We start from the raw sequence: 25,332 nt of genomic DNA, 5'->3' as shown, positions 1-25,332 counted from the left end.
CATTAAGTTATTTTTCAAATTTTAATAAAGTTATTAAAATAAACAAAACACTTTTTTTTTAAAAAAAAAACTTACACTAGTATGTGAAAGATTATGTGTATATTTGTATTTCAGTTTGTATCACATTCTCACACATTAAAAAAAAAAACAACTGAGTTTACACAATTTTCAAGAGAAAATGTGAAAGGAGGTCACGAGTCTCGTCTCGTTTATTCAACGTGAGATGCATAAACAGAGAAACTGAAATACAAGCAGAGCCTAACTGAGTGAATTTTTTTGCCTTCTTTGAGAAGCTTAGTCTCGTTCTTTACATGCGGAGTTGTGAGAGTTTTAATGAGTGTGCGCTTACTCAAAAAAAAAAGAGTGTTCTATAATGTTGTTATTGATTCATATTAGACTTGAAATACTCGGTTTTTGAATTATGGATGTGAGTGAGTGGCTCAAATTTGGAATTTGGTAGACGAGTTCTCCCATGTTATTTAGATCATATCTTTTGACATGCCAATTCGGTGGAAGATGCTTAAGCCAAATCTGGTTTAGAGTTCCTTCCGTGTTTTTGATGTTCTTCTTTAATTTTTGTCTGTCCCGAGTGCTAGCATGATTCATAGAAAAACTAATTTTTTTTCGAATTTAATAAAAAAAAATCCACTAATTTTCTTAAAATAATATACAGATAAAAGATAAAAACAATTGAAAAAACAAAAACCATTTCTTAATCAAGTTTAACTCAAATTTTTAATTCAAAACTGCTTCAAAGAAATATTAAATTTGTTTACATAGCCTCCAACATTCATTCATAAACTTGTTCCATTCACCACATTTCGGATTCAAAACATTCATCATCATCATCATCATCATCATCTCTGTCACCAATCCACACCATGTCATCGAGTACGTAAAACCAACTCACACCATCGCAACAAACAGTTAGATTTTCAATTTTCGGTTACACCGTTTCTCTTCTCCATTGATTTCTGATTTGCTTCTCATTCAGATCCAGAAATGGGAGCAGACGACGACGTTGAAGCCGCCGGCGCAGACGGCGGTTTCCGCTCCCCGATCGGCCGCAAGTACCGCCCTGTCTTAGCCAACGATCGTGCCGTCCTCGAAATGTCTTCCATAGATCCAGGATCTTCCTCTTCGTCTTCCTCTGTCATTCCAGATCCCCCTCCTAATCTCAGGTATCGCGATTTTGCTCATTTCGTGAAGAATGTGACTGAATTCGAGTGCTGTTGGTGCTTGTGTTAACGATTTTGCTGATTATGTTGTTGTTCAGAAGAATTAGAGCTAGTTTCTTGAGATAATGATTTTGTTTTAGTTAGGTGAATGACATTTTTTGATGGGTGTTTATGTTGTTGTTAGGAAAATCAATGTAGGTAGCAGTTTGAATGCGAGTTCAGATGCTAAAGAAGGGAAATCTTCTCATCCACCACAACCTAATGGTCCCCAGCAGGATTCTAAGCTTGAATTGTTTGGTTTTGATTCTCTTGTCAACATTCTTGGTCTTAAAAGGTATGAGACTTGCTAGATTCTGTGAATGGTTATTTATTCCTCTTGGATGCTTTCATTTTTGTGGTTAAACCCTGCATTGGTGGATGGTGGTAATACCCTTTTGAGCTGATTAAGCTTTGAAGGGGAATAAAAGGGAAATGATATAGTGCACGACTAATTTTTCGAACAAAACTTGACGACACAATGATATTCGCCCGATCATGCTTTCATTCTATTTTGTTTTAATTTTAATTTTAACTACAAGACATTAAAACGGCAACAATCATTTGCATTCATCTCAGTCGTGCTCGGTCATGCATTAAATGGTCGTGCACTATAGCGAAGCTGAAAAACAAAACCGTCTATGATTGATTTATGTTGGAGCTTTTCCCTAGAAGTTATTATTTTAAAACTTTTGAGGAAAACATTCAAAGAACATTTTATGCGGGTTTTTTTCCCCATTTTTTAATCAATTTTTTAAATGTAATTACTATAACATGTTTAAACATATTTTTAAAACAAGAGCTTCTTTCTTAAAAAAAGACAACAGGCCCTAATTGTTTCTTACCTGTGAGGGGGGCCTCAGATTAATGCTGATTGCCAAATTTGATCTTAGTTTAGAATTTTTTTCTCGGTTCCCTGTTGTTGAACAATTTTATTGTATCCTGACCTTCCCCAGCATGACTGGTGAGCAAGTTGCAGCACCATCTAGTCCTAGAGATGGTGAGGACATTACCATCCCTGCTGGGCTACCAAAGGTATTCTAATATTTCTCAGCACAAGTTTACTTGCTTTTAGTTGTATCCTATTTGCTTTGCTAGCAGCAATGATATTTAAACGTGTAGTCCTTGATGAATGTGATATATATGTCTATGGTTTGAATATACCAAATTGTGAAATGAGAATTTGGTAGCAATAGAAAAAAGCTCATAGTAGAACAACTTCTGTTTGAGTATTTATAAAAAAAAGATAGAAAAGAATTTCAGTTGCTTTGGTCATGGCAATAATACTATATTGTGTCTCTTTTATGATAATGATTCATGAGTAATTGCTCCTTCCTCGTGTTATATTACATAAACACAAAAACATTACACTTTTATAAATTATAATAATGTTGATATGAACAAGGAATAGTGTAGGAGATGGCTATTGGGTCATCCATATGTGGTTGAACTTTGGAGTAAAACATAATTGAAGTTCACATGCTCAAATTACCATTTACAGAAGTCACATGGCATTATATTTTAATCTTATCCACACATGAATGATTCAGTGGTCATGATTTGTGGCTCTCACTTTCACAATGAGCTTCTCTCTTACTTGATATGTCCCCCTTAACAGGCTCGCTCACACACATACACGCTCAGATAACCCACCCAAATAAATACTTATGGTGGAGCTTTTGTTTTCTATGATTTAATGATTTAAATCATGGGCAAATTATAGTGGTAATTCATAATGTTCAAATATAATTTGGATCTAATTTTCTTGGTCACTGAATGCAAAAATACATAGTGGTTGTAAGTTTAACTTCACATGATAATTTTATTTTAAATTTGGACTTCTTTGTTTTTATGTTTATTTTATTTTGCAGCCTCCTGCTCTCAGACTAGGTACAATGATGGGTGTATTCATTCCATGTTTACAAAGCATTTTGGGCATCATCTACTACATTCGTTTCTCTTGGTAACTTGTATATTGCTTTAAATCCTACCTCAAATATCAGATTATTTACGGCTTTTTAGAACCAAATGTTTGAGTATTAGGGTGTGATAATTGAAATTCAAATAAAAGTATTAAGTTTTCAAATATTATACATATATGAATTCTTAATACATGAAACTGAGACGATGACAAAATTTACCTCTGCAGGATTCATAAATGATGAGTGCTGTGTTGAATAGCATCTTGTGTGACACATTTAATTTGTTGATACTTTTATCAAGTGCTATTAGGGTACATTCTTCAAATAATGTAACATGGAACTTAGGTTATAATTCTCATGTGAAATATAACGTCATGAAGTATATATTTATTCATGATCAGATAGCATTTGGTGCCCTTGCATTCTTTAGAGCTAAAAGCTTCATTAAAGTGAGTTATAATTGGAGCTTTAAATATATTATACAGTTGAAGCTTTTTGGCGGATCTCAATTTTTTTAGGTTAAAAACTACTTTTAAGCTAAAAGTTATCTGGTGATATATTTTTATGAGAGCTTTGATTTTATTTAACAATGAGGTTGAGTCTGAAGAAAAACTCATTGCCATTTGTGTGTGAATAAGTTGGAGGGAACAATTGAGGGAGAGATCCAGACTTAACAAGAAATACTCTCATCTTCAATACCAAAATTAGACCCAAAACCCCCTCCGCTGGAAAACAATGGGCACTCCTTTTCTCCTAATCACTGTAGACAGGTTTATTCCTTCAGAAAGCACAAACAGCCTGTAACATAACTATGAATTGGTTAATGCGTCTGTGAGATATCAGTACTTTTACATGTTGATCTGTTTCAGTTCGCCATGGGAATTGTCAAATGTGGCATATCAAAGACGTGGAGAGAAAGTGTAGGACGAAAGAAAAACCAAAGAGAGAGAGAGAGAGAGATCCAAGAACTCAAAATTAACTTAGGGTCCACTTGAAATAAGATAAGTTTAACTGCTTGGCACTGCCATGGCTACTCTGTTTGTGAAGTTGAAAAGTTACATAAGGAAGGAGGAAGAAACGAAAGAGACAAAAGGGTTGGGCTCAATCAAACAATGAATGGTGTTCAACTAAAGAAGACAAACATGTTGAGAGCTTACCAATTAATATTTTGAAACATATCATGAACCCAACTAGAGTACTAACTAAGTATAAACCCCATGTACCATAGCCAAGTAATGAACGACATACCTTGTACCGAAGTCCAAAAAGTATTGCTTACTAGGGAACTACATATGGGTAAACCAAGTAACACTTACTATAACATGATCATTTTTACTTGATACTATATTCTAAATTATTTTTGTCTTCATCTCCTTTGATATTTTGCATTTGATTGAATTAGATTGCCTTATGATCTCTTTTCAATAATTGTCATTGTTGTAGGATTGTTGGTATGGGTGGCATAGGAGGGACACTGTTGCTTGTTGCTTTATGTGGCACTTGCACCTTCCTTACTGCAATTTCATTGAGTGCTATTGCAACCAATGGTGCCATGAAGGTAAGCAATGAATAACTAAGTTGAATTCCTATTTCTTTCCTATGATTGGAGTCTTTTTTCTTTTTCAAAATCAGATTGTTAAAAATTATTATACCATATGTAACGTTCTTTTCTCCTTTTCATTTTATGTTAGATTTTTCATCAAGTTTTTTAGAGTATATTTGGTAGTTAATTTGAAAAAGCAGTTTGCTGTTATGCCTTGTTCAAGTTATGAAGTTAGTATAGTTGATTTGGGACAATGGGATAATTTGAGTATTTATTGTTTAAATGATATTAATGTACACCAGATAAAATTGGACCAAATAAAATTCCTCTCTGAACACATTGGCTGGGGATTAGTCTTACTAGCAAAGCATGTGAAGCTCCTAGTGGTCTTACAAAAATGATGACAGCAACAAAATTCTTTTCTGTTGGGTGTAGTCAACTTCATGGATAAAATGCTATCATTGTTTCCTGTCAAAATATCAAGTCTTTGAAGAGGCATTTTTAGATTGGAGTCCTTTTTAATAGTTTTGCTGGAGTTTTCTAGGTGTCCCATATCCTTAATGCTCGAACTATTGCACTCTCCTCCTTCTCACTGCCTCTTTTTATGAGGGCTTCTGTTGGTCTTATTCTCTCATGGCCAAACCATCTTAGATCCGCTTAGTGGAGAGCACCCGTATATGAGCCACACAAAGATGTTCATCTTTGCATATTCTACGCTCCAGATGTCTAGTCCTGGGGGTGATGGGGTGTGTTGAGAAGTCCCACATTGACTAGAGATATGACCAAGATAACCCTTATTTATGAGAAGGCAATCCTCACCTGCTAGCTTTTGGGGTAGCTTTAGGCCTCCCAAATTCTAATATTTTCAGTTTGTTTCCTGTTTTCAGTTTTCTTTAAAAATTAAGTAAATACATGCACTACATAGTCGGCGTTGTTTATTGATAGATGTGGTTTAGTCTTTTCATTGTGTTAGCTCTTCTGTAGGGTGGAGGGCCGTACTATCTCATAGGACGTGCCCTTGGTCCAGAAGTTGGAGTTAGCATTGGACTATGCTTCTTCCTGGGAAATGCAGTTGCTGGAGCACTGTAAGTGCATAATATGAACCTTTTTATTTAAAACTTTTGAAAGGAGATTAGGGTAGGATAATGATGAATCAATGCTTGCCAAAATGTACTGTTATTATAGCTTAATTTGTAGTGTACTATGAATTCTGAAGTTCCTTGTTTGTTGCTTATGGTTCTAGCTACGTATTGGGAGCTGTAGAAACATTTTTGAAAGCGGTTCCTGCTGCTGGGATTTTTAGAGGTATATGAGTGTAAGAACCATTTTTTTTCCTTTTTGGAAGTGTTTTTTTTCACAGTTTATTTATTTATTTGGAATCCAAGCATGTTTGTTATCAGTTGCAGAAGATTGGTGTTTTGTGGCGTTTCTTTTTCATCTATTTCCTGAAGGACCCATAAATAATTAGTTTTGCAATAAATTTCACCTCAAGAACCTTTATGTACATATCTGGAATGTGGAATTATATTTTTGTCCCAGCATATATGTGAAATAAATAGATAGATTTTGTTTACCTGAATTATTATTATTATTTCTATTTCAGCTGTTGTTGTTTTTGACTTGTTATAATGATTTTAGAGGTTCAGAGAATGTTTCTACTTTCAAAATAAGATGGTCTATTGGATAAAGAAAAATAAACAGAGCAAAAATCTTGTTTTCTTTCTCCGTGATAGATATAGATGTGCATAAAGGCCTTCAAGCTGAGTTGATTTTATCATCAAATCTTATTGGGGTGGTCTTGATCTTGTACTCCTTTGCATTTATCACCATGAAAAAAGGGTAACAAACACGTCGCTTTTCTAACTTAAAATTTATGGAAACACCATTTTGTTTTTCTGGAGTTGGTGTTGCTATCATATTTTTTTTGGTGTGCAACAATTTTCTTTTCATTTCTGGTGTTGAATTTTAGTATACTAACTGTGATCAATATTTGGACTGAAATTAGAACATTATGTTTGAAGCAAGAAAGTAATCATTTTTTTTATTGCAAGCGCAGAGACCATCACACAGGTTAATGGTACTACAATTGCACAACCAATTGAGAGTCCAAGTTCTCATGACCTGCAAATTTACGGGATTGTTGTGACTATTGTGTTATGCTTTATTGTATTTGGAGGAGTGAAGATGATAAATCGGGTTGCACCTGCTTTTCTTATACCTGTTTTATTCTCACTCATATGCATATATTTGGGAATTCTTTTGGCAAGGGAGGATCATCCCGCAGGTTTGTGTCGTTCTCAGCTTCTCATTGTTGACATTCTTTTGCTACCATTTTGGCTGTCTTTGGCAAAACTAATTAAAAATTGATAAGCTAACTGACTAAATATAAGGGATTGGTAAAACTAGCCGTTGAATTATCTAAAAAATGTAGAACGACATAAAAGAACATATTTGTACAATTATTTTCATATTTTAGCATTACTTTATTTTCACACACATCAATATTTATATGATATTTAGTTCAAATAATTAAAACTTCAAGATATAAATTAATATTTTGATATTATATTCATTTTGATAGCATTTTATTAAATTTAATGGGAGAATATAATTGAAATTATACTTGAATTTAATTAAATAGACTTAACTTTCAATAAAATTAATCAAACATTTATTTTTAAAATTTTTGTGAAGTTTTGAATAATAATTATCTTGAAACTCAATGTTAAGGGCTGTGGTCCATAACTTTACTTACTCAATGTTATTTTTCCAAGAATAGTTATGATTTAGAACACAATAGGGGACACCAAACCAATGATCAGTTGATTCAGTTCATCTCATGCTAGCTCATTAAACTTATCTCCTGTGGATATGTTTCCTTTAAACTTTTGGTTTCTTTTGGTTTTGGTGATGGTACTTGCATCTGGTTGTTGGAGAATGTTTGGGCGGGGAAGGTTTCTTTCTAGCGTATTTTTCTTGCCCTCATTTTTTCTCCATGCGTATTTTCCTATTATTTATTTCTTTTTGCTCAACTCAACTTTCTTATTTTACTAAAACTTTTTGAGTAGTGAGTTTGAGTCGTAAATTCTTTATAGTTCTTGTACGACTGTGCCCATTTTTCTGCCATCTGATGGGAGAATCTGGACCTGTCATTCTTCAAATGTGTTGTGTTTTCATTCTTTATTTCTTTTTCTCATTCATTCTCCTAATCATCAGCTTTTTCCTTCTTGTCAATTGGATTTGGAAGTCCTTAGCTGCCTAAAGTCAAGTTCTTTATTTATAAGGCGGTGCTAAACAGAATTGTTTTTTCTTTTTTGGGGATGAAGAACAAAATTTAGTTGAGAAAAGAAGGCTAAAATACAATTGAAGGATTATAAACTCTCCAACAGTGTCAGAAATAGAAACAAACCTGTCCAAGAATCAGGAATTGTTCCAATTGACTTGTTGAAAACAAATTTATAGGTCCCACATTGCTCTTATTCCCTTCATATTGTTGAGATTTTCTTTTTCTTTTCTTTTTTGATCGCTTTTAGCTACACTGATATTTGCTATTGAATGACTTCAGTTCATTAACTTTCTGTATTTTTTGCCATATATAATTTAGAGGGAATTACTGGGTTGAGTTTGGAGACACTTAAAGACAATTGGGGTTCAGAATATCAAAAGACTAACGATGCTGGAATTCCAGAACCTGATGGCTCTGTAAGCTGGAATTTCAAGTAAGACTTCATATCTTTTCTCATTTATATATATATATATTTCTATATCTTCCTGTTATGCGGTTTAACCTTTTGATGATCATACGAGAAACCTAAAGTACCCAATGGTTTTGGGTTTTACTCTCGGTAAAATGTAAATTGCCCTTAAACTTCAAGGGGGTTACTTTTGACACCACGTGTTTTAATAACCATCCCACCTTATAATTATAAATATATTTTTTAACCCCCCTTAAGTTCCGGAAATTAATTTTCGGATCGTAAGTTTCCTTATTCGAAATTAATTTCCGCAATTGTAGGAAACATACTTTCCATATTAAAGATATCTTACATTGGCTGCCAAAGGCCTAACACAACTCTCCTCCTTTACCCAGACTTGGAACCGGCTCTGCAAGCATAGGCGGAGTTATAGAAAACATATTTTCCGGATTTTAATTTCTAGAATATATTTTTGACATTCCGGAAATTAATTTCTGAATAATGAAACATGCCTTGGCGGAATTAGAGAAAACATAACTTCTAGAAAATGATTTTTGGACAGTAATAAATACATTCGTTAAATAAATTCCCAAATTAATTTTTGGTATATATATATATATATATATATTTCCTATTTTGGAAATTAATTTCCGGAATTCGGAAAGCCTCCCGAAATTGATTTCCGAGAGCAACATCACCACTCCTTCCCTCCATTTTGCTGATCTTAGGGGTAGTTTTGGAATTTTTAAAAAGGGTGGTAGAGTGGAAAACAATAAGGTGCTAAAAGTAATCCCCTAACTTAAAAGACCACTTGTAGTTTTCAAACATACCTTGTTTGTAACTAGTCACTCTTATTGACTTTTAGTATCTATTAGGATCCATTTGCAAGGTATGGGACTTAAATTCTACATTGGAAGTATGAAATTCTAGTGCGGGGTTTATAGGACTTTATGCTCTCCAACTACATTAGCTAGCCTTCGTGGTGTGGTTCTGCCAAGGCTCTATTGGTATCAGTGTCGTGCCACCGTGGCTCTCAACCACAAATGAGCGGCGCACTGGTTGTGACACCAACATTGCAGTGTTCGCCCAAAACTGGTGAAAGTGCCAGTGAACAGCCAGCTTGTGGGGGAGTTTTAGGGCCCCGGGGTGTGGTGGGATTTTAGGATCCAGTCCCAAGGTATAGATTTTGAGTTGGAAGTATTAGGTTCTGGTGTGAGGTTTATATGGCCTTAGGCTCTCAAACTACCACGACTGGATTTTTAGTCTACTTCTCCCCAAACTTCTTATCAGTTGGTATAAGAGCCTTCCACCATGTCTTGCAGCTGTAAACGAGCTGTGCGGCATAGAGTCCCACATTTGAAAGTATGAGATTCTACTGGAGGATTGATGAGGCCTTGGGCTCTCCAACTACAACAGCTAGTTTTGTGGTATGGTTCTCTCATACCACTCATTTGGTTTACAACCAAAGCATAACACTACAATTGCCAATTTCTCAAACCGTGCCCTAGGGGCTTATTTTAGCCCGGAAAAGGCTTTGTTCAGTGTTGAGAAGTCCCACATTATTAAGTCCTTATAAATGAGATGACAATCCTCACCTCTAAGCTTTTAAGGGCCTTACGCAAATTTTTAATATTCAGCTATAACTTTATTGACATGCTATTACATTATGTTTTGGTACTACATTATGTTTTCTAACCAATATTTTTGAAGTTTACTAGGGTTCTGGGTGTTTACCTTTCTGGAGTATTAATACCTTGGGAGAAAAAATTGGGAAAAGAATATTATCATTTTACAATATATTGGGATTGGCTTTAATATAATTTAAAAACATCTCACATTTATGATATTGAAATAATTTTTCAACTTTTCTAATTGTTTCTTTCTTACTCTCGAAGTGCATTGGTGGGCCTTTTTTTCCCAGCTGTGACAGGAATAATGGCAGGTTCTAATAGATCATCTTCTCTGAAAGATACTCAACGATCAATTCCCCTTGGAACCTTAGCTGCAACTCTTGTAACTACTTTTATGTATCTTGTTTCCGTGATAATGTTTGGCGCCCTTGCTACTAGAGAGAAGCTTTTAACTGACAGGTATGTCAAAAAGACGTTTACATAGCTTTCTGCTCTTGAAGAAAAAGAATTTATTGAACCTGAGAAAACTGATTAGGAAATTCAGGAATCCTCCTGACAACAACAGAATAAGGTGATAGAATCAAGAGAAAATACCAGGATCTGCTCTGAAGACCTGCTCCCTTTGAATGTGTACCAAAGAAACCCCTAAAACATCAAATGCATAAAACCCTTTTTATCACTTTACTTTTTTCTTTTAGAGGTTATTTGGTAATAAATTGTGTCAGAAAGCTCATGTTCTCTATGTGAACATGTAATTGATCTTGTTATTAATTCATTCATTCACTGCTTCTTTTCCCCTCTTTTTGGGCCTAATCTTGGATACTGAGAATTTCTATTCACTGGTTTTATTTTGATTTGGAGCTTTTATGCAGGCTACTTACAGCTACAGTTGCCTGGCCTTTTCCTTCATTAATTAAGATTGGAATTATTCTTTCAACTATGGGTGCTGCTCTTCAGAGCTTGACTGGCGCCCCGCGTCTGCTTGCAGCAATAGCCAATGATGATATTTTACCCATTTTGAAATACTTTAAAGTTGCGGATGGCAGTGAGCCGCATGTTGCTACCCTTTTCACGGCTTTCCTATGTTCTGGGTGTGTCGTTATTGGGAATCTGGATCTTATCACTCCAACTGTAACTATGTTTTTCCTTCTATGTTATGCTGGTGTCAACTTATCCTGCTTCCTTCTCGATCTTCTAGATGCTCCTAGTTGGCGTCCTCGGTGGAAATTTCACCATTGGAGTCTGTCACTTGTGGGAGCATTACTTTGCATAGGTATGCTGTCTTCTGTTGCATTTTTTTTATATAGGTTTACTTAAATTGTTTCTCTATCTCCCTGTTCTATATCTGACCTGGTGACTTCTTTATGAATTTGATAGGTACCAGAGGTTTTAGGAAGAAGAAACTGAATTACTGATATATTGATAGGGAATTTCTGATGAGAACACCAGAAATTCTTAGGAAATACAGAAGTAATGGAAGCAAAATACAGAAAGCAATAAAGCTAGGAACAATTCGAGAGTGTTCCCTTCTCTCCCAATTCTAACAGAAATGATGCCTACCTTTCTCTCTCCCCCCCTCAGGTGTTTATACACACCTTCTGGCCTGATCCTCTGCAAAGAGGATCTGCCAGCTCATCAATTAGTTATTTTCCCCCATGTGTGGTAGTGGAATCGATGGCTGTTCCCACTTTGCCCCTGCGTGTGTACACCTTAGAGTAGTCTTTCTTTAGCTTGTGGATTAAGTCCCTATCATCACTTCCCCCTTTGAAAAACACCTTGTCCTCAAGGTGGAAGGTTGGGAATTGCTGCTGGAATTGATGCAGGGATTCCCAAGAATTCTCAAACTCAGGGAGATTCCTCCATTGGACTAGTAGCTCTATCTCCCCAGTTGAACTGACCCTGGAATCTAGTACAGTAGCTGGCTCCACTTGGAGTTCCCATGCTTCAGATAGTCCCTGAGGTAATGGTTGGACTGGAACTGAAGGAGTTAGAGATTTCTTCAGTAAGGATATATGGAATACAGGGTGCACTAAGCATCCTGCTGGAAGTTGTAACTTATAGGCCACTGCACTGATCTTCTCAATAATCTTGAAGGGACCATAAAACCTTGGACTGAGTTTTTGGTTGGTCCTTTTGGCTAGGGATTGAAGTTTGTAAGGTTGGATCTTAAGGTAAACAGCATCTCCCACATTAAATTGAATGTCCCTTCTGTGCTTATTGGCTTGTTGCTTCATCTGATTTTGAGCTTGAGCCAAATTAGCTTTTAGTTCTTCTAGCATAAGGTTTCTTTCAGCAGTTAGCCTAGAAACCTCTTCTATTGCTGTTTGTGTCACATCTCCCCTGATGATTGCTGGAGGGTCTTGGCCATATAGAGCTTTGTAAGGGGTAGATCTGAGGGATGCATGGTAGTTAGTGTTGTACCAGTATTCTGCCCATGCTAACCACTTGGGCCATAGCTTGGGTTTGGTCCCTGTTAAGCATCTCAGATAGGTCTCCACACATCTGTTTACCACCTCAGTTTGACCATCTGTCTGAGGGTGGTAAGCTGTACTATATTTCAGCTTAGTGCCAGCTAACTTGAATAGTTCTGACCAGAAGGAACTCATAAATACACTGTCCCTGTCAGAAACAATGGTCTTAGGAATACCATGTAACCTGACTACTTCTTGAATGAAAGTTTCAGCTACAGTTTTTGCAGAATAGGGGTGAGATAGTGCTATAAAATGAGCAAATTTGGTGAGCCTATCCACCACTACTAGTATAGTATCTTTCCCCATAGTCCTGGGTAGCCCTCCTATGAAATCCATACTGATATCAGTCCAGATTTGAGAAGGAATGGGCAAAGGTTGAAGGAAACCAGCAGGGCTCAAGGCCTGATACTTGTTCCTCTGGCACACTTCACAACTTTGGACATAATGTTGGATATCTGTCCTCATGTTTTCCCAGTAAAAGAGGGAGGAAATCCTCTTCATAGTTCTGAAGTGACCAGCATGTCCTCCCACTGCAGAGTTATGGAATTCCTCCAATATTCTGGGAATCCTAGGTGATGATTTAGGTATTACTACCCTGCCCTTGAAGTAGAGCAACCCCTTTCCGAACTCAAATTCCTGATTAGAGTTTGGATCAGTCATGAGAGCTTTGATCATTCGACCATACTTGGCATCCTGAATCAATTCTTCATCTAATCCCTCCCACTCTTGGCATTGAGCTACAGAGATAGCAGAGAAATTAAACTTCCTTGAGAGAGCATCTGCAGCTTTATTCTCAATTCCAGGCTTGTATTTAATTGTGAAATTGTATCCCATTAGCTTAGTAATCCATTTCTGCTGATCTTCACCTATAATTCTCTGTTCAGTCAAGTATTTGAGGCTCTTTTGATCTGTGTGGATCACAAAACTTCTTCCTAGCAAGTAGGGTCTCCACTTTTGGACAGCTAGTACAATAGCCATGAGTTCCCTTTCATAGACAGACTTGTTTTGGTTTCTGTCTGACAGAACCTTGCTCATGTAAGCCACGGGTCTTCCTTCCTGCATAAGGACAGCCCCAATCCCTTTGCCAGAAGCATCACCCTCAACCACAAATTGCTTGTCAAAGTTGGGAGCCACTAGAACTGGTAGGGTAGTCATAGCAATCTTCAATTTCTCAAATGCTTCTGTGGCTGTTTGATCCCAACAGAAGTTGTCCTTCCTCAATAGTTGAGTTAAAGGAAAAGCTATTTTGCTGTATCCCTTGACAAACTTTCTGTAGTAACCAGTCAATCCTAAGAAACCCCTCAAGCTCTTCAAATCCTTGGGGATAGGCCAGTCTATCATGTCATGAATCTTGCTAGGGTCAGCAGCCACTCCTTGTCCAGATATGATATGTCCTAAGTATCCCAATTGCTTCTTCCCAAGTGAACACTTCTTCTGATTGGCCACCAACTGGTTTTCCTTGAGAGTGTGCAGAACTTGTCTCAAGTGCTCCTTATGAGTCTCATCATCCTGGCTGTAAATAAGGATGTCATCAAAGAAGACGAGGGCAAATTTTCTGAGATAAGGCTTGAGAACTTGATTCATTAAGGCTTGGAATGTGGATGGAGCATTGGTGAGCCCAAAGGGCATTACCACATACTCATAGTGTCCCTCATGTGTCCTAAATGCTGTTTTGGGAATGTCTTGCTCTTGCATCCTAATTTGATGGTATCCAGACTTTAAATCCAATTTGGAGAACACTTGGGCAGTCCCCAGCTCATCCAACAACTCCTCAATCACAGGAATTGGGAATTTATCAGGTATAGTCATCTTGTTTAGGGCTCTGTAATCAACACAGAACCTCCAACCCCCATCCTTTTTTTTTACTAGGATCACTGGACTGCTATAGGGACTTGTGCTGGTCCTGATAACCCCTGAGTGTAACATGTCTCTCACCAATTTCTCTATCTCATTCTTCTGATAATAAGGGCATCTATAGGGCCTGATATTGGGAATTGTTGCTCCTTCCTTCAAGGTTATAGCATGATCACAACTCCTTGATGGTGGAAGCCCTGGAGAGTCTTGAAAGACTTCTGGAAATTCAGCTATGATGGCAGCCATCTCTTCTGAAATCCCCTCTTCACCTCTGGTGTTTAACATAGGGTCTTCACAAGTCAAATAAAACCCCTCTCCTTTGTTGTGCATGGCTTTGCACAAAGCTTTCAAAGAAGTTTGGGTTCTGCTCAAAGTGGGATCCCCTCTTAATACCATCTTCCTTCCCCCAACTTTCCATTGCAGAATTAAGTTCTTAAAATTGGCTTTCACATCTCCCAAACTAGATAACCAGTCCATTCCCAGCACTAAATCCGTTCCCCCAAGTTCCAGTACATAGTAATGTTGGATTAGATGCATACCTTGTACCAATATGGGTAAGTTCTTGCAAACTCCTTGATTCTGGATTTTGTCTCCATTTCCTATTTCCACTTCATAAGCTACTGTTTCAGTCACAGGTAGTTTCAGCTCATTGACCAATCCCTGTGAAATGAAGTTACTTGTAGCACCACAATCTATGAGAACTAGAATTGTCCTCTCAATACCTTCAAGAGCCAACTGTCCCATCAGTTTGAATGATCTGCTGGTGGTGATTCCTTCTTTACTCTTCAGAGAAAGGAGTAAGGTCTTGTGCTCCATAACCAATTCTTCTGACTCAGCTTCATAGAAAGGCGCTTCATCCTCTTCCTCTTCTTCCCCAGTTTCTATTAGCATGAACTGATAGTGCTTCATTCTGCACACATGCTCCCGATTCCATTTGTCCCCACACTTGAAACACAATCCCCTCTTGCTGCGATCATTGAGTTCTGTTTGAGTGAGCCTCTGTCCACCAGTCCATTTTTTTTCTTGTGGTTTCTGCTCCCCTGTTTTAGTGTCAGAAGCATTCTTCTCTGTCTCCGTGGTTCCAGAATTCGTATTCTTCCATTTACTGCCATCCACCCAGTGATTAGCTGTTCTGTAAGTGGTCATCCCCTTCTCCTTCCATCCCCGCTTGTCTTCATCACCCCCTTTCCCCAAACGCATTGCTCTGTTTTTCTCTTCAAGGAGCAGAGCACGGTCCATAACCTCAGCAAGGTTTCCCAGTGGATATAGCTTGAGTTCAGCTCGAATCTCTTCCTTGAGTCCATTCAGGAAGATACCAGTGACCATTTCCCGATCCAAGTGTCGCAGTGGTGCAGCGACCATTTCGAATCGCTCCCTGAACTCCATTACGCTCCCTGTCTGCTTAATACTCAACAATGGTCCAAGCGGGTTCTGTACCAATTCGGGTTGAAACCTTCGAATCAACGCTTCCTTGAACACCTCCCATGTACGTTCTGGAGCGTGCTCCTCCCACCATTGGAACCAATTCAGAGCGCGATCTTCCATAGCTATTACGAGCAGCTTCACCTTCTCGCCGTCGTCGATGTGGTTGAGGCTGAAGAAACGTTCAACCCGAACGATCCAGCCATGGGCATCTTCACCGTTGAACAAAGGAAGATCTATCTTCCTTCCTGTTCTGATGCGTCGTCTGGGTGAGTCGTCATCGTGGCGGAGGACGACAGAGTGAGAACTCCGAGAGTCATCTAGCGATGGGTCTGAAACACGACTCTCAGTGCGGTGACGGCGACGGGGTGTGTGGGATCTTCCCCTGCTCCGGCGACGCTCTTGGTGGAACATCAGCTCGTGAAGCTGGTCGACCATCGTTCTCATCTCAGTGACATTTCGTTCCACGTTCTCAATTCTGTGCTCCATCTGCGCGCGGGTATTTACCATACAAAGCTCCCTTTAGATCAGGAGCTCTGATACCAATGATAGGTACCAGAGGTTTTAGGAAGAAGAAACTGAATTACTGATATATTGATAGGGAATTTCTGATGAGAACACCAGAAATTCTTAGGAAATACAGAAGTAATGGAAGCAAAATACAGAAAGCAATAAAGCTAGGAACAATTCGAGAGTGTTCCCTTCTCTCCCAATTCTAACAGAAATGATGCCTACCTTTCTCTCTCCCCCCCTCAGGTGTTTATACACACCTTCTGGCAAAGAGGATCTGCCAGCTCATCAATTAGTTATTTTCCCCCATGTGTGGTAGTGGAATCGATGGCTGTTCCCACTTTGCCCCTGCGTGTGTACACCTTAGAGTAGTCTTTCTTTAGCTTGTGGATTAAGTCCCTATCAGAATTTGATTTGGCTTGTTCTGCTTTCTCCACTGGAAGGGGCTACATGTAGGACCACAGAAAATCCTTCATGTGAACAGAAGTTGGAAATAAAGTTTTTAATGTGTAAGATAGTACACTCAAGTAACAAAAATAAAATAAAATAATCTATAGACAGAAAGATGCGTTAAGAATCCCTTTACTCAGCATATCTGCATCGTGTCCAACCTTGGGTGTAAGTCTTATTTATAAAAGGGGAAAGGGCTGTGACCAGCTGAAGTTACAAACAGTGCTAATACAGCTTTTGTAATGACTATACATTGATGCATACAAAGGAATGTGAATGCTAATGCTACCAGTTAGCTACTGCTTCACTGTCTAGGTGGATCATATTGATCATATGCTCTAAGCTTGTTTCAAGTGTAGCTAATTTGAGAAATCTTGAGACTTTGTAACTACGGTTACTGTTCATTTGATCATATAACTCCATTTTTACTCACACATACCACATTTTATCATTTAGTTGTGTCTGTGTAGCATAGTGTTGAGAATCTATAAACAGTTTGCTACCTCATTATATGCTTACTACTGCTGCTGAGTGAATGCCTAATGATAAACATACAGAATTAAAAGAAAACTGAATGAAATCTGAAAGTGATTCTGATATTTCATTACTCAATAATTACATCAGTCAAACTCTAATATTTATACATTAGACTATACTCTAATAATGCCCATACTGAAGTTTGATTTTGTAGTGATAATTTCCTTGTTTTCATTGCAGTGATCATGTTCCTAATTTCTTGGTCTTTCACTGTGGTGTCTTTGGCCCTTGCAAGCCTTATATATAAGTACGTGAGCCTCAAAGGAAAGGCTGGAGACTGGGGAGATGGTTTCAAAAGTGCTTATTTCCAACTAGCACTTCGTAGCCTTAGGTCACTAGGAGGTATGTATCTTTCATTCAATCATCTGTGCTTCTCACTTAGATGTTACGATACAAATCTGAGGATTTTTATTAAATTGTTCGGTGGTTAACAAAAGTATCAAAATAAAAGGAGTATGCTTTTAGTCACATATAGTATTAGGAAATATGTTTTGATCTATTAACTTAGTTCCGTTTATATTTGCAGCAAGTCAAGTGCACCCAAAGAATTGGTATCCAATTCCACTAGTATTTTGCCGACCCTGGGGCAGACTACCAGAAAATGTTCCCTGTCATCCCAAACTTGCAGACTTTGCTAACTGTATGAAGAAGAAAGGTCGTGGAATGTCAATATTTGTCTCTATACTAGACGGGGATTACCATGAATGTGCTGAAGATGCCAAGGCTGCTTGCAAACAACTCAGTACCTATATTGATTACAAGAATTGTGAAGGTGTGGCTGAGATTGTTGTAGCCCCTAACATGTCTGAAGGTTTTCGTGGCATTGTTCAGACAATGGGCCTTGGCAATCTCAAGCCAAACATCGTGGTGATGCGTTACCCAGAAATCTGGCGTCGGGAGAACTTGACAGAAATCCCGGCCACCTTTGTTGGTATAATTAATGATTGTATTGTTGCAAACAAGGCAGTAGTTATAATGAAGGGTCTTGATGAATGGCCAAATGAGTACCAGAAGCAATATGGTACTATAGATTTGTATTGGATTGTAAGAGATGGTGGTCTCATGCTTCTTCTCTCTCAATTGCTTCTTACCAAGGAGAGCTTCGAGAGTTGCAAGATTCAGGTTTTCTGTATTGCAGAAGAGGATGCAGATGCAGAGGGGCTGAAAGCTGATGTAAAAAAATTCCTTTACGATCTTCGGATGCAGGCAGAAGTCTTTGTCATAACAATGAAATGGGATGCATCAGTAGACCCAGGGTCTCCGCAAGATGAGTCATTAGATGCATTTACTAGTGCTAAGCAAAGAATTGGTGATTATTTAACCCAAATGAAGGCCTCAGCAGAGAGAGAAGGTACCCCTCTAATGGCGGATGGTAAGACTGTAGTTGTGAACGAGGCGCAGGTCGAGAAGTTTCTATACACGACGCTTAAACTCAACTCTATAATTTTGAGATACTCAAGAATGGCTGCTGTTGTGTTTGTAAGTCTGCCCCCACCTCCATTGAGCCACCCAGCATATTTCTATATGGAATACATGGATCTGTTACTGGAGAATATACCGAGGATTTTGCTTGTAAGAGGATATCGTAGAGACGTTGTAACTCTATTCACATAGTTTGAAATGGATCCTAGCACAGCAATCCTGTTTCTTCCTCATTGTTTATATTTTTGTAGTTTACATGCAAGGCTAATTCTTTCTACCAATTTTCGTGCTGAAGAGGATCTTTTGTACCCACCAGATTTTATAGAAAAATATGAAATTGTATTCATTTTTAGGACTTTTAATTATTTTCATAGCAGATGAGAATTAGCTTCTGTTTGTGTTACTTTTACAAAAAATTGCACTTGGCATTTGACAGAAGGAAAACATTTTGGTTGAGCATTGGTGCATTGGGAAACAGAGACAGAGGAATGAATCTTAAACGCATTTGTTGAAGTTGGACCGGTTGGTGGGTTGAACTTTGAAGTTTGAACTAGTTAAGACTTAGGAGAATGTCTATATGAATGAAAGCCCATTTGATCTCAGAACCAGTGAGACCAGGTGAACTCGGTCAAAATTAGTGGTATTGAAACGATCTTAATTGGATATATTTATTTTCTAATTTTTTAAATTTTAACTTGATAAAAAAGTTCGCGTATTCTAAATTTCATATATATATATATATATATATATTCCTCAATAAATTCAAAATGAATGCAATTTATTTTAGAAGTTTGAATGGAGAACTTGGTTGAAAGGATGAAAGAAACTTGATTTAAGGTTTTTTCCATCAAAATATCATTTGGAGAAGGTTTTGCAACCGTAATTGGGTACAAATCGATTGACAAATTGCTAGCTAATTAAATTTCTTTTTGACCGTTAAATTGGAAATTTCATTCAACGGAAATTGAATACAAATCCTTTGAGAAAATCACATCCAATAGCCAAACACTATCTGGATTACTAAGGGCTAATTTGGACATAAACTTTGTAGCTGCCTTACCACTACACTTAACATGATTCAAGTCTCAAGAGCTAGATAATGTTTTGCAATGGTAGTAATCATCATATTGAGGTATGGTCCATTAGACAACGTTGAATTCCATGTGTCTAACAATAGGGAGCAATCAGTTCCGAATTTCACTTTGAAGAAACTCAGCTTTGAACTCAACTTCAAAACCCGGTGCCACTCCATTTCGTCACATTCCCCTAGTCCAAACAAAACCTTAGTATTTCTCATTTACACTCGAAAGACTGTAGATTTTTTAAAAGTACACTTAGAAGGATTGTAGACTTTTCACTTTTAGTGTCAAAGGGAAGTTGAGAAGAAAGTATTCCCTTCGTGTGATCATGGATTGAGGTTAGGCGACCAAGCAAATATGGTGGGTGAAATGAAAAAAGATGGACTCTGTGTGATGGAGATGAACCCTGCTTGCAAGCGGCAGTGATGGCGAGCATTGAAGAAGATAGAAGATGGAAGACAGTGTAGAGAAAGAGTGTCTGAGGCACAGTAGGGAGCTTTGGATGATGTTGAGTTGTGTAGTTTGAATGTAATGTAGGTTCTGAATAAGTAGTTTTAGTTCATGATACAGCACTGTGTGTTAATATATCTTAACAAGTAATAACAAGTTATGTGAATGCAAGAATCCACAACTAGTTGGTATGCTATGAATTTAGAATAATTTGGTATGATTTAAGTTGGCAAATTTGTCATTGTAATTATTCTCTTCATTATTGACCATTCTCCATTCTAAAATTTATCGCTGTTTAATCAAGGAGTTAGCTTTTACTACTTGAATGCTCTTCACATGCGCCAATACAAAAAGCGAAAAACCTTAACACCAATAAACCATAATGGCAAACTAAAATTTTACTGAACTTGAACCAGAGTATCAAAGTCATAGTAATTTTGAGCACATAAATGAGCTCCTCACACAATCAGTGTTAATGATGAAAAATCCTCATGTATTGAAGTCAGAGTCTAATTATTGACTTAGATAGGCACTACTAACTACATAAAGAGTCACTGCATCACTAATAATTCCAATTAAAAAAAGACCACATGGCTACTCCAATTCAAAAAATACCCTAAATACTAATATCACTTGTTGCACTGTGGCCCTACGTGCAGGCTTCTTTTCATTTTTTGCTACTGCTTGCAGTTGTTGCTGCAACAGACTTCTTGTGCTTGAATTGAACCATGGGAAGGTTGAATAGCAAGTTCCCTAGCCTGTGTTTGACCTGATGCTTCAGCCATACTCTCAGTTTGTTGCTTTCTCTTCACACTTTGACCTGTACCACTTGTGGCACCCATGTCTGTTTGTGTTTGTAAGTTGTAACAAAAAGAAATTCCCATTGTTTCTCTATGGAGGATCCCTTATCTCCCATTGTTTCTCTTAGAATAAAAATGCAATATAAAACTGAAGCATTGTGCCTTTTCCCTACTAATTCTTCATTCCCTTTTTGTTACTTATGATTGTAGGAGAAATGGACCTATCTTTTATACCATCACATTCTGCTCTAAGCTATATGGTATTGCAACAATAAAATTAAAGGCAATGGAATTACTAAAGCCTACATATGATTCAAGCTAACAAAAATCATTAAAAAAGGACAGGACAATGAAAAAAAAGAGTGGAGAAATAATTGGGTTCTGGAAACAGTCAATGAATGTAACAGAATCTGCAAGTGGAATTTGAGAATAAAGATGGAGCATAGAAGTTGCAAGAATGACCAACCTAACCTGATTTAGCAAATACATGAAGCTCATAAATCAAGTAATTGACAATTCTTAAGTAGTTACCAACATTCATGTAATATTATTCGAACTATAAATTGGAACTATATGTTAGTGCTACGAAATTGATATGATGATGAGCAGTCCCAACTTTAAAAATTATCAATAGACTGGATATTTGAAAGCATACCCATAAGTTCAATAAGAAGTCATTTAATGGTGACATGGGTTGCACCAAGAAATATTTGGTATGGCTGATGCTGAGAATGTGAAAAACATCAATTAATTTCCACTAAGTTGTTGCTCATGATTTGTGGGTGCAGTGGAAGGTAAGGTTGAGGATCATAACCCTGTTTTCTCAATTCAAGAAGAAGACTCTTCAAAATCATATAAATCTCAACAGATTGTGGGTGACTTCCATCAGCGGCAGAAAACATATGGGTGCCACCATTGACGTCAATCCAGCTGTATCCAGGTATCTTCTGAACTCCTTTTTCCTTCATTAAACTTCGTATCTTAAGAACATCTTTCCATTCCCCAACACCAGCGTGTACATTTGAAAGCAATACATAGTATCCTGAATTTTTCGGGTCTAATTCAAAAAGATGCCTCGAAGCAAGTTTAGCCAACTCAACATTTCCATGAATCCGACAAGCTCCAAGAAGTGTACCCCACACGCCTGCGTCTGGAGTGAATGGCATGCTCTTTATAGTATCAAATGCTTCATGCAAACGACCGGCACGACCATACAAATCTACCATGCATGCATAGTGTTCCATCCTAGCACAGATCCTATATTCCTCAGTCATGCAACGGAAGTAGTGTATGCCTTCATCAACTAGGCCAGCATGGCCACAAGCAGATATTATAACAAGAAAAGTAACATGATCAGGGTGAATCCCAGCTTCTACCATCTTATGGAATAGATCAAGGCATTCTCTAGGGCAACCATGGTTTCCATAGGAAGCAATGATGCTGTTCCATGAAACTTCATTCTTCCAATCCATCAGGTCAAACACACACCGAGCCAAAGCTAGCTTTCCACATTTAGAATACATGTCTATCAGTGCACTTGCAACAAAAGTGTCAGAAGTAAATGCATTTCTTACCACAAAGCCATGCAACGCTTTCCCATAATAGAGTGCTGGTAAATTTGCACAAGCAGAGAGAGCAGATGATAGGCTCACAGAATCAAACTTGGTTCCACTAACTCCCATTTCACGAAATAGATCAATAGCCATTTCTGGTTTCCCATTCTGTGAAAAGTTTGCGATCATTGAGTTCCAACATACACTATCTCGTTCAGTCGTTCTTCTGAAAAATTGATATGCTAGATCCACTCTTCCACATTTTGCGTACATGTCTGTGATGGCAGATCCCACTTGACACACATGCTCCAGTCTTTTTTTCAGAATGACACAATGCAATTCTTTCCCTAATTTCAAAGACGCCAAAGCAGCACAAGCTGGCAAAACACTAGCCATGGTCAAGCAATTAGGCACCATTCCCTCCTGAATTAACCACCTAAAAATGCTTATAGCATCAGTGTTCAGCCCATTAAGCACATAGCCCGAGATCATAGCTGTGCATACCGCAACATCAACCAAGGTGTTCTGCTGGAAGATCTTACATGCCATCTCCACTTCTCCACCCTTGGAGTATGTGTCAATAAGAGCGCTCTTCAAATAGACATCCAAAGCCACACCATGTCGCACTATATAACTATGAATTTCCTTACAATGTTTTAGACTCCCAGATTCAAGGATACAAGGAAGGAAACTTGCAAAAGTTATTGAATCTGGTTTGACTCCAGCGGAGATCATTGCATTAAACAAAGGTGCAGCCTCATCTGTAAATCCATTTTGTACATATCCAGCAATCAATCCATTCCAAGTCACTGTATCAGTCAGTGGCATCGTATTAAATACCTTGTGAGCATAAAAAAGGTTCCCACATTTTGAATACATGGCAATTAGGGTGTTTGCTACCTGGGAATCAAACTGAAACCCACTACCAATGACAAGATCATGAAGCTGCATACCAATGTTGAGCATCCCTCTTGTATCACATATGGATAAAATACAGGCAAAAGTCACCGAATTAGGCATACAATTAGAGTTCCTCATTTCCTGAAAAGTTCTTATTGCATTGTCAAAATCCCCAACTTTCTTATAACCATTGAGCATGACATTCCACAAAACGTTGTCCCTCACAGGCAGTTCATCAAACACACGTCTTGCATCATTAATATGACCATTATCTGCATACAACTTGATCAAAGAACTACCAACAAACAAATCCATGCTAAGTCCCAAGGACCGGATCATATCGTGAACCATCTTGCACAATGGCACGCTATTCAAACCGCCACAAGCCTTAACCACATAAGGAAATGTATATTTATCAGGTGCAACATTACTGCCCAACATCTTGAAGTAAAACAACATGGCAAAATCAAACCGCCTCGACATCGAAAAGGCTCTTATCACCCAATTCCAAGGAAGAGAATAGCATAACTCAACCCTGAAAAACAAGTTCCCTGCATCCTTCATACTACCACAAAGAACATACATCCCCAAAATCCTTGAACTCAGAGTGCTACTATCACTCATACCACTAACCACAACCTGAGCATGAATTTGTTTGACTTGTTTCACCACAGAAACATCTGAACAAGCCCGGAACATAGATTCCAACTGGGTTACAAGAGTATGTTCGAAAACATATGAGTTTGACATGACATTGTTGCAGGTGGTTGTTGTGTACCTTGAAACTAGAGTTCTACACATCAAGCATAGATTTTTCTTATACATTGTGGTACCCTTTTGAAAATCCAAGAGGCATAATCAAGTCTCACAATCTAAACCTGCGTTGATTCATTGTTGAAGCATGCCCCCTTTCAAGCTGCAACAGAGCTATTCGAGCCGCATCAGAGCCTTTTTAGGCCGCAAACCAGCAACTATCTTCCGATGGGAGTGCCGCAGCTACCACCAACGGCTGCCGTTCACGCCGTTGTCGGATCTCTGCCGCCGTTCGCACTCAACCTTCTGCCGTTCTGATGCTATTTGTTTTTAGTCACAACATATGACAATATTCATTAATTTTCACATTCATTAATTTTTTTAATTCAACCTAATGAGTTTGATTAATTTCATCCAAACAATAATCATTTTTTAAAATCACCCGAAAGGCGTAACCTTAGATCGTTGGCGTTGACTATGGAAGGTCAAACACCGAAAAATAATTCACTTGTTTCTTTGACTGCTCATGCAGGATGTTCAACAAGCAAACAACCACGGCGTAACCTTGCATCATTGTCTGGGTGCTCGAGATGCTTTTACCTACTCGAAGACAACCTTCATTTCTCTTGGGACTACCTCCACTCGCGTCAAGTTTGGTTGAGGTTTGACGCGTTCGCCTAACTCAAGTTCTTAGTAATGAATGCAAAAGTTTGAATTTGTTTTGAGGCTGAATGAGCTCATTCTTCTTTGTTTGGGGCTTGTGGGGATGGAGGAATGAAATGATGATAGGGGAGAAAGGATGGAATGCAGATTATATGTGCAAGTAGATTCAATATGAACATCAAGATCATATGCGTTATCTTCATCCGAATCAAGATATGATTATTGCGAATGTTCTGTATGCTAGGTTGTATGCGTTGCCTCTAGGATGCCACGTGTTGAATGTCGGTGGAGCCTACAATTCGACATCCCAACGTATGAGTCTGAAAGGCTTAATTTGAGACAGATATGGAGCCTGGCTGGAAGGTTTCTATGCAACTTGTAGTGGTGGGGACTCGTTGGGTCCAAAGATTGGTACTTTTAAGAACATTTTGCGCTTACCCTAGGACATGTATTAGGAAAGTTA

General features: G+C 38.0%; 2 protein-coding genes across 3 annotated transcripts; one reads left to right on the top strand and one right to left on the bottom strand.

Moving 5' to 3' along the window:
- The first annotated feature begins 738 nt into the window (after nt 1–738).
- Nucleotides 739–19,058, top strand: LOC130726520 (cation-chloride cotransporter 1). 2 transcript variants are annotated; one of them, XM_057577798.1, is made up of 14 exons: nt 739–891; nt 995–1,181; nt 1,363–1,512; nt 2,171–2,249; nt 3,086–3,177; nt 4,580–4,694; nt 5,664–5,764; nt 5,923–5,984; nt 6,736–6,963; nt 8,284–8,398; nt 10,270–10,464; nt 10,878–11,278; nt 17,430–17,591; nt 17,776–19,058. In XM_057577798.1, the coding sequence occupies exons 1-14, from the start codon at nt 882–884 to the stop codon at nt 18,861–18,863; spliced, it is 2,985 nt and encodes a 994-aa protein (XP_057433781.1). In that variant the 5' UTR covers nt 739–881; the 3' UTR covers nt 18,864–19,058. The 2 variants fall into 2 exon arrangements, with proteins under 2 accessions (XP_057433781.1, XP_057433782.1); XM_057577799.1 differs by lacking the exons at nt 739–891; nt 995–1,181; nt 1,363–1,512; nt 2,171–2,249 and having other exon boundaries at nt 3,086–3,184.
- Nucleotides 19,059–21,395: 2,337 nt separating this feature from the next.
- On the bottom strand, nt 21,396–24,548 carry LOC130724029 (pentatricopeptide repeat-containing protein At4g21300). The gene has a single exon (XM_057575189.1). It carries the CDS (start codon nt 24,276–24,278, stop codon nt 21,744–21,746), a length of 2,535 nt encoding a protein of 844 aa, XP_057431172.1. The 5' UTR covers nt 24,279–24,548; the 3' UTR covers nt 21,396–21,743.
- Between the last annotated feature and the right edge of the window lie 784 nt (nt 24,549–25,332).

The sequence above is a fragment of the Lotus japonicus genome, chromosome 6, assembly GCF_012489685.1.
Source record: "Lotus japonicus ecotype B-129 chromosome 6, LjGifu_v1.2".
Lineage (NCBI taxonomy): Eukaryota > Viridiplantae > Streptophyta > Magnoliopsida > Fabales > Fabaceae > Lotus > Lotus japonicus.
Note: the sequence above shows the minus strand (reverse complement) of the source record. Positions and strands in the feature narration are given on the sequence as shown.

Excerpts from the sequence above, each read along its gene's own strand:
- LOC130726520 (XM_057577798.1), top strand. Across the intron at positions 5,985-6,735 it reads TGCTGCTGGGATTTTTAGAG|AGACCATCACACAGGTTAAT; the intron begins GTATATGAGTGT and ends TTGCAAGCGCAG. Across the intron at positions 8,399-10,269 it reads TCTGTAAGCTGGAATTTCAA|TGCATTGGTGGGCCTTTTTT; the intron begins GTAAGACTTCAT and ends TTACTCTCGAAG.
- LOC130724029 (XM_057575189.1), bottom strand. The coding sequence starts at position 24,278 with ATGTATAAGAAAAATCTATGCTTGATGTGTAGAACTCTAGTTTCAAGG.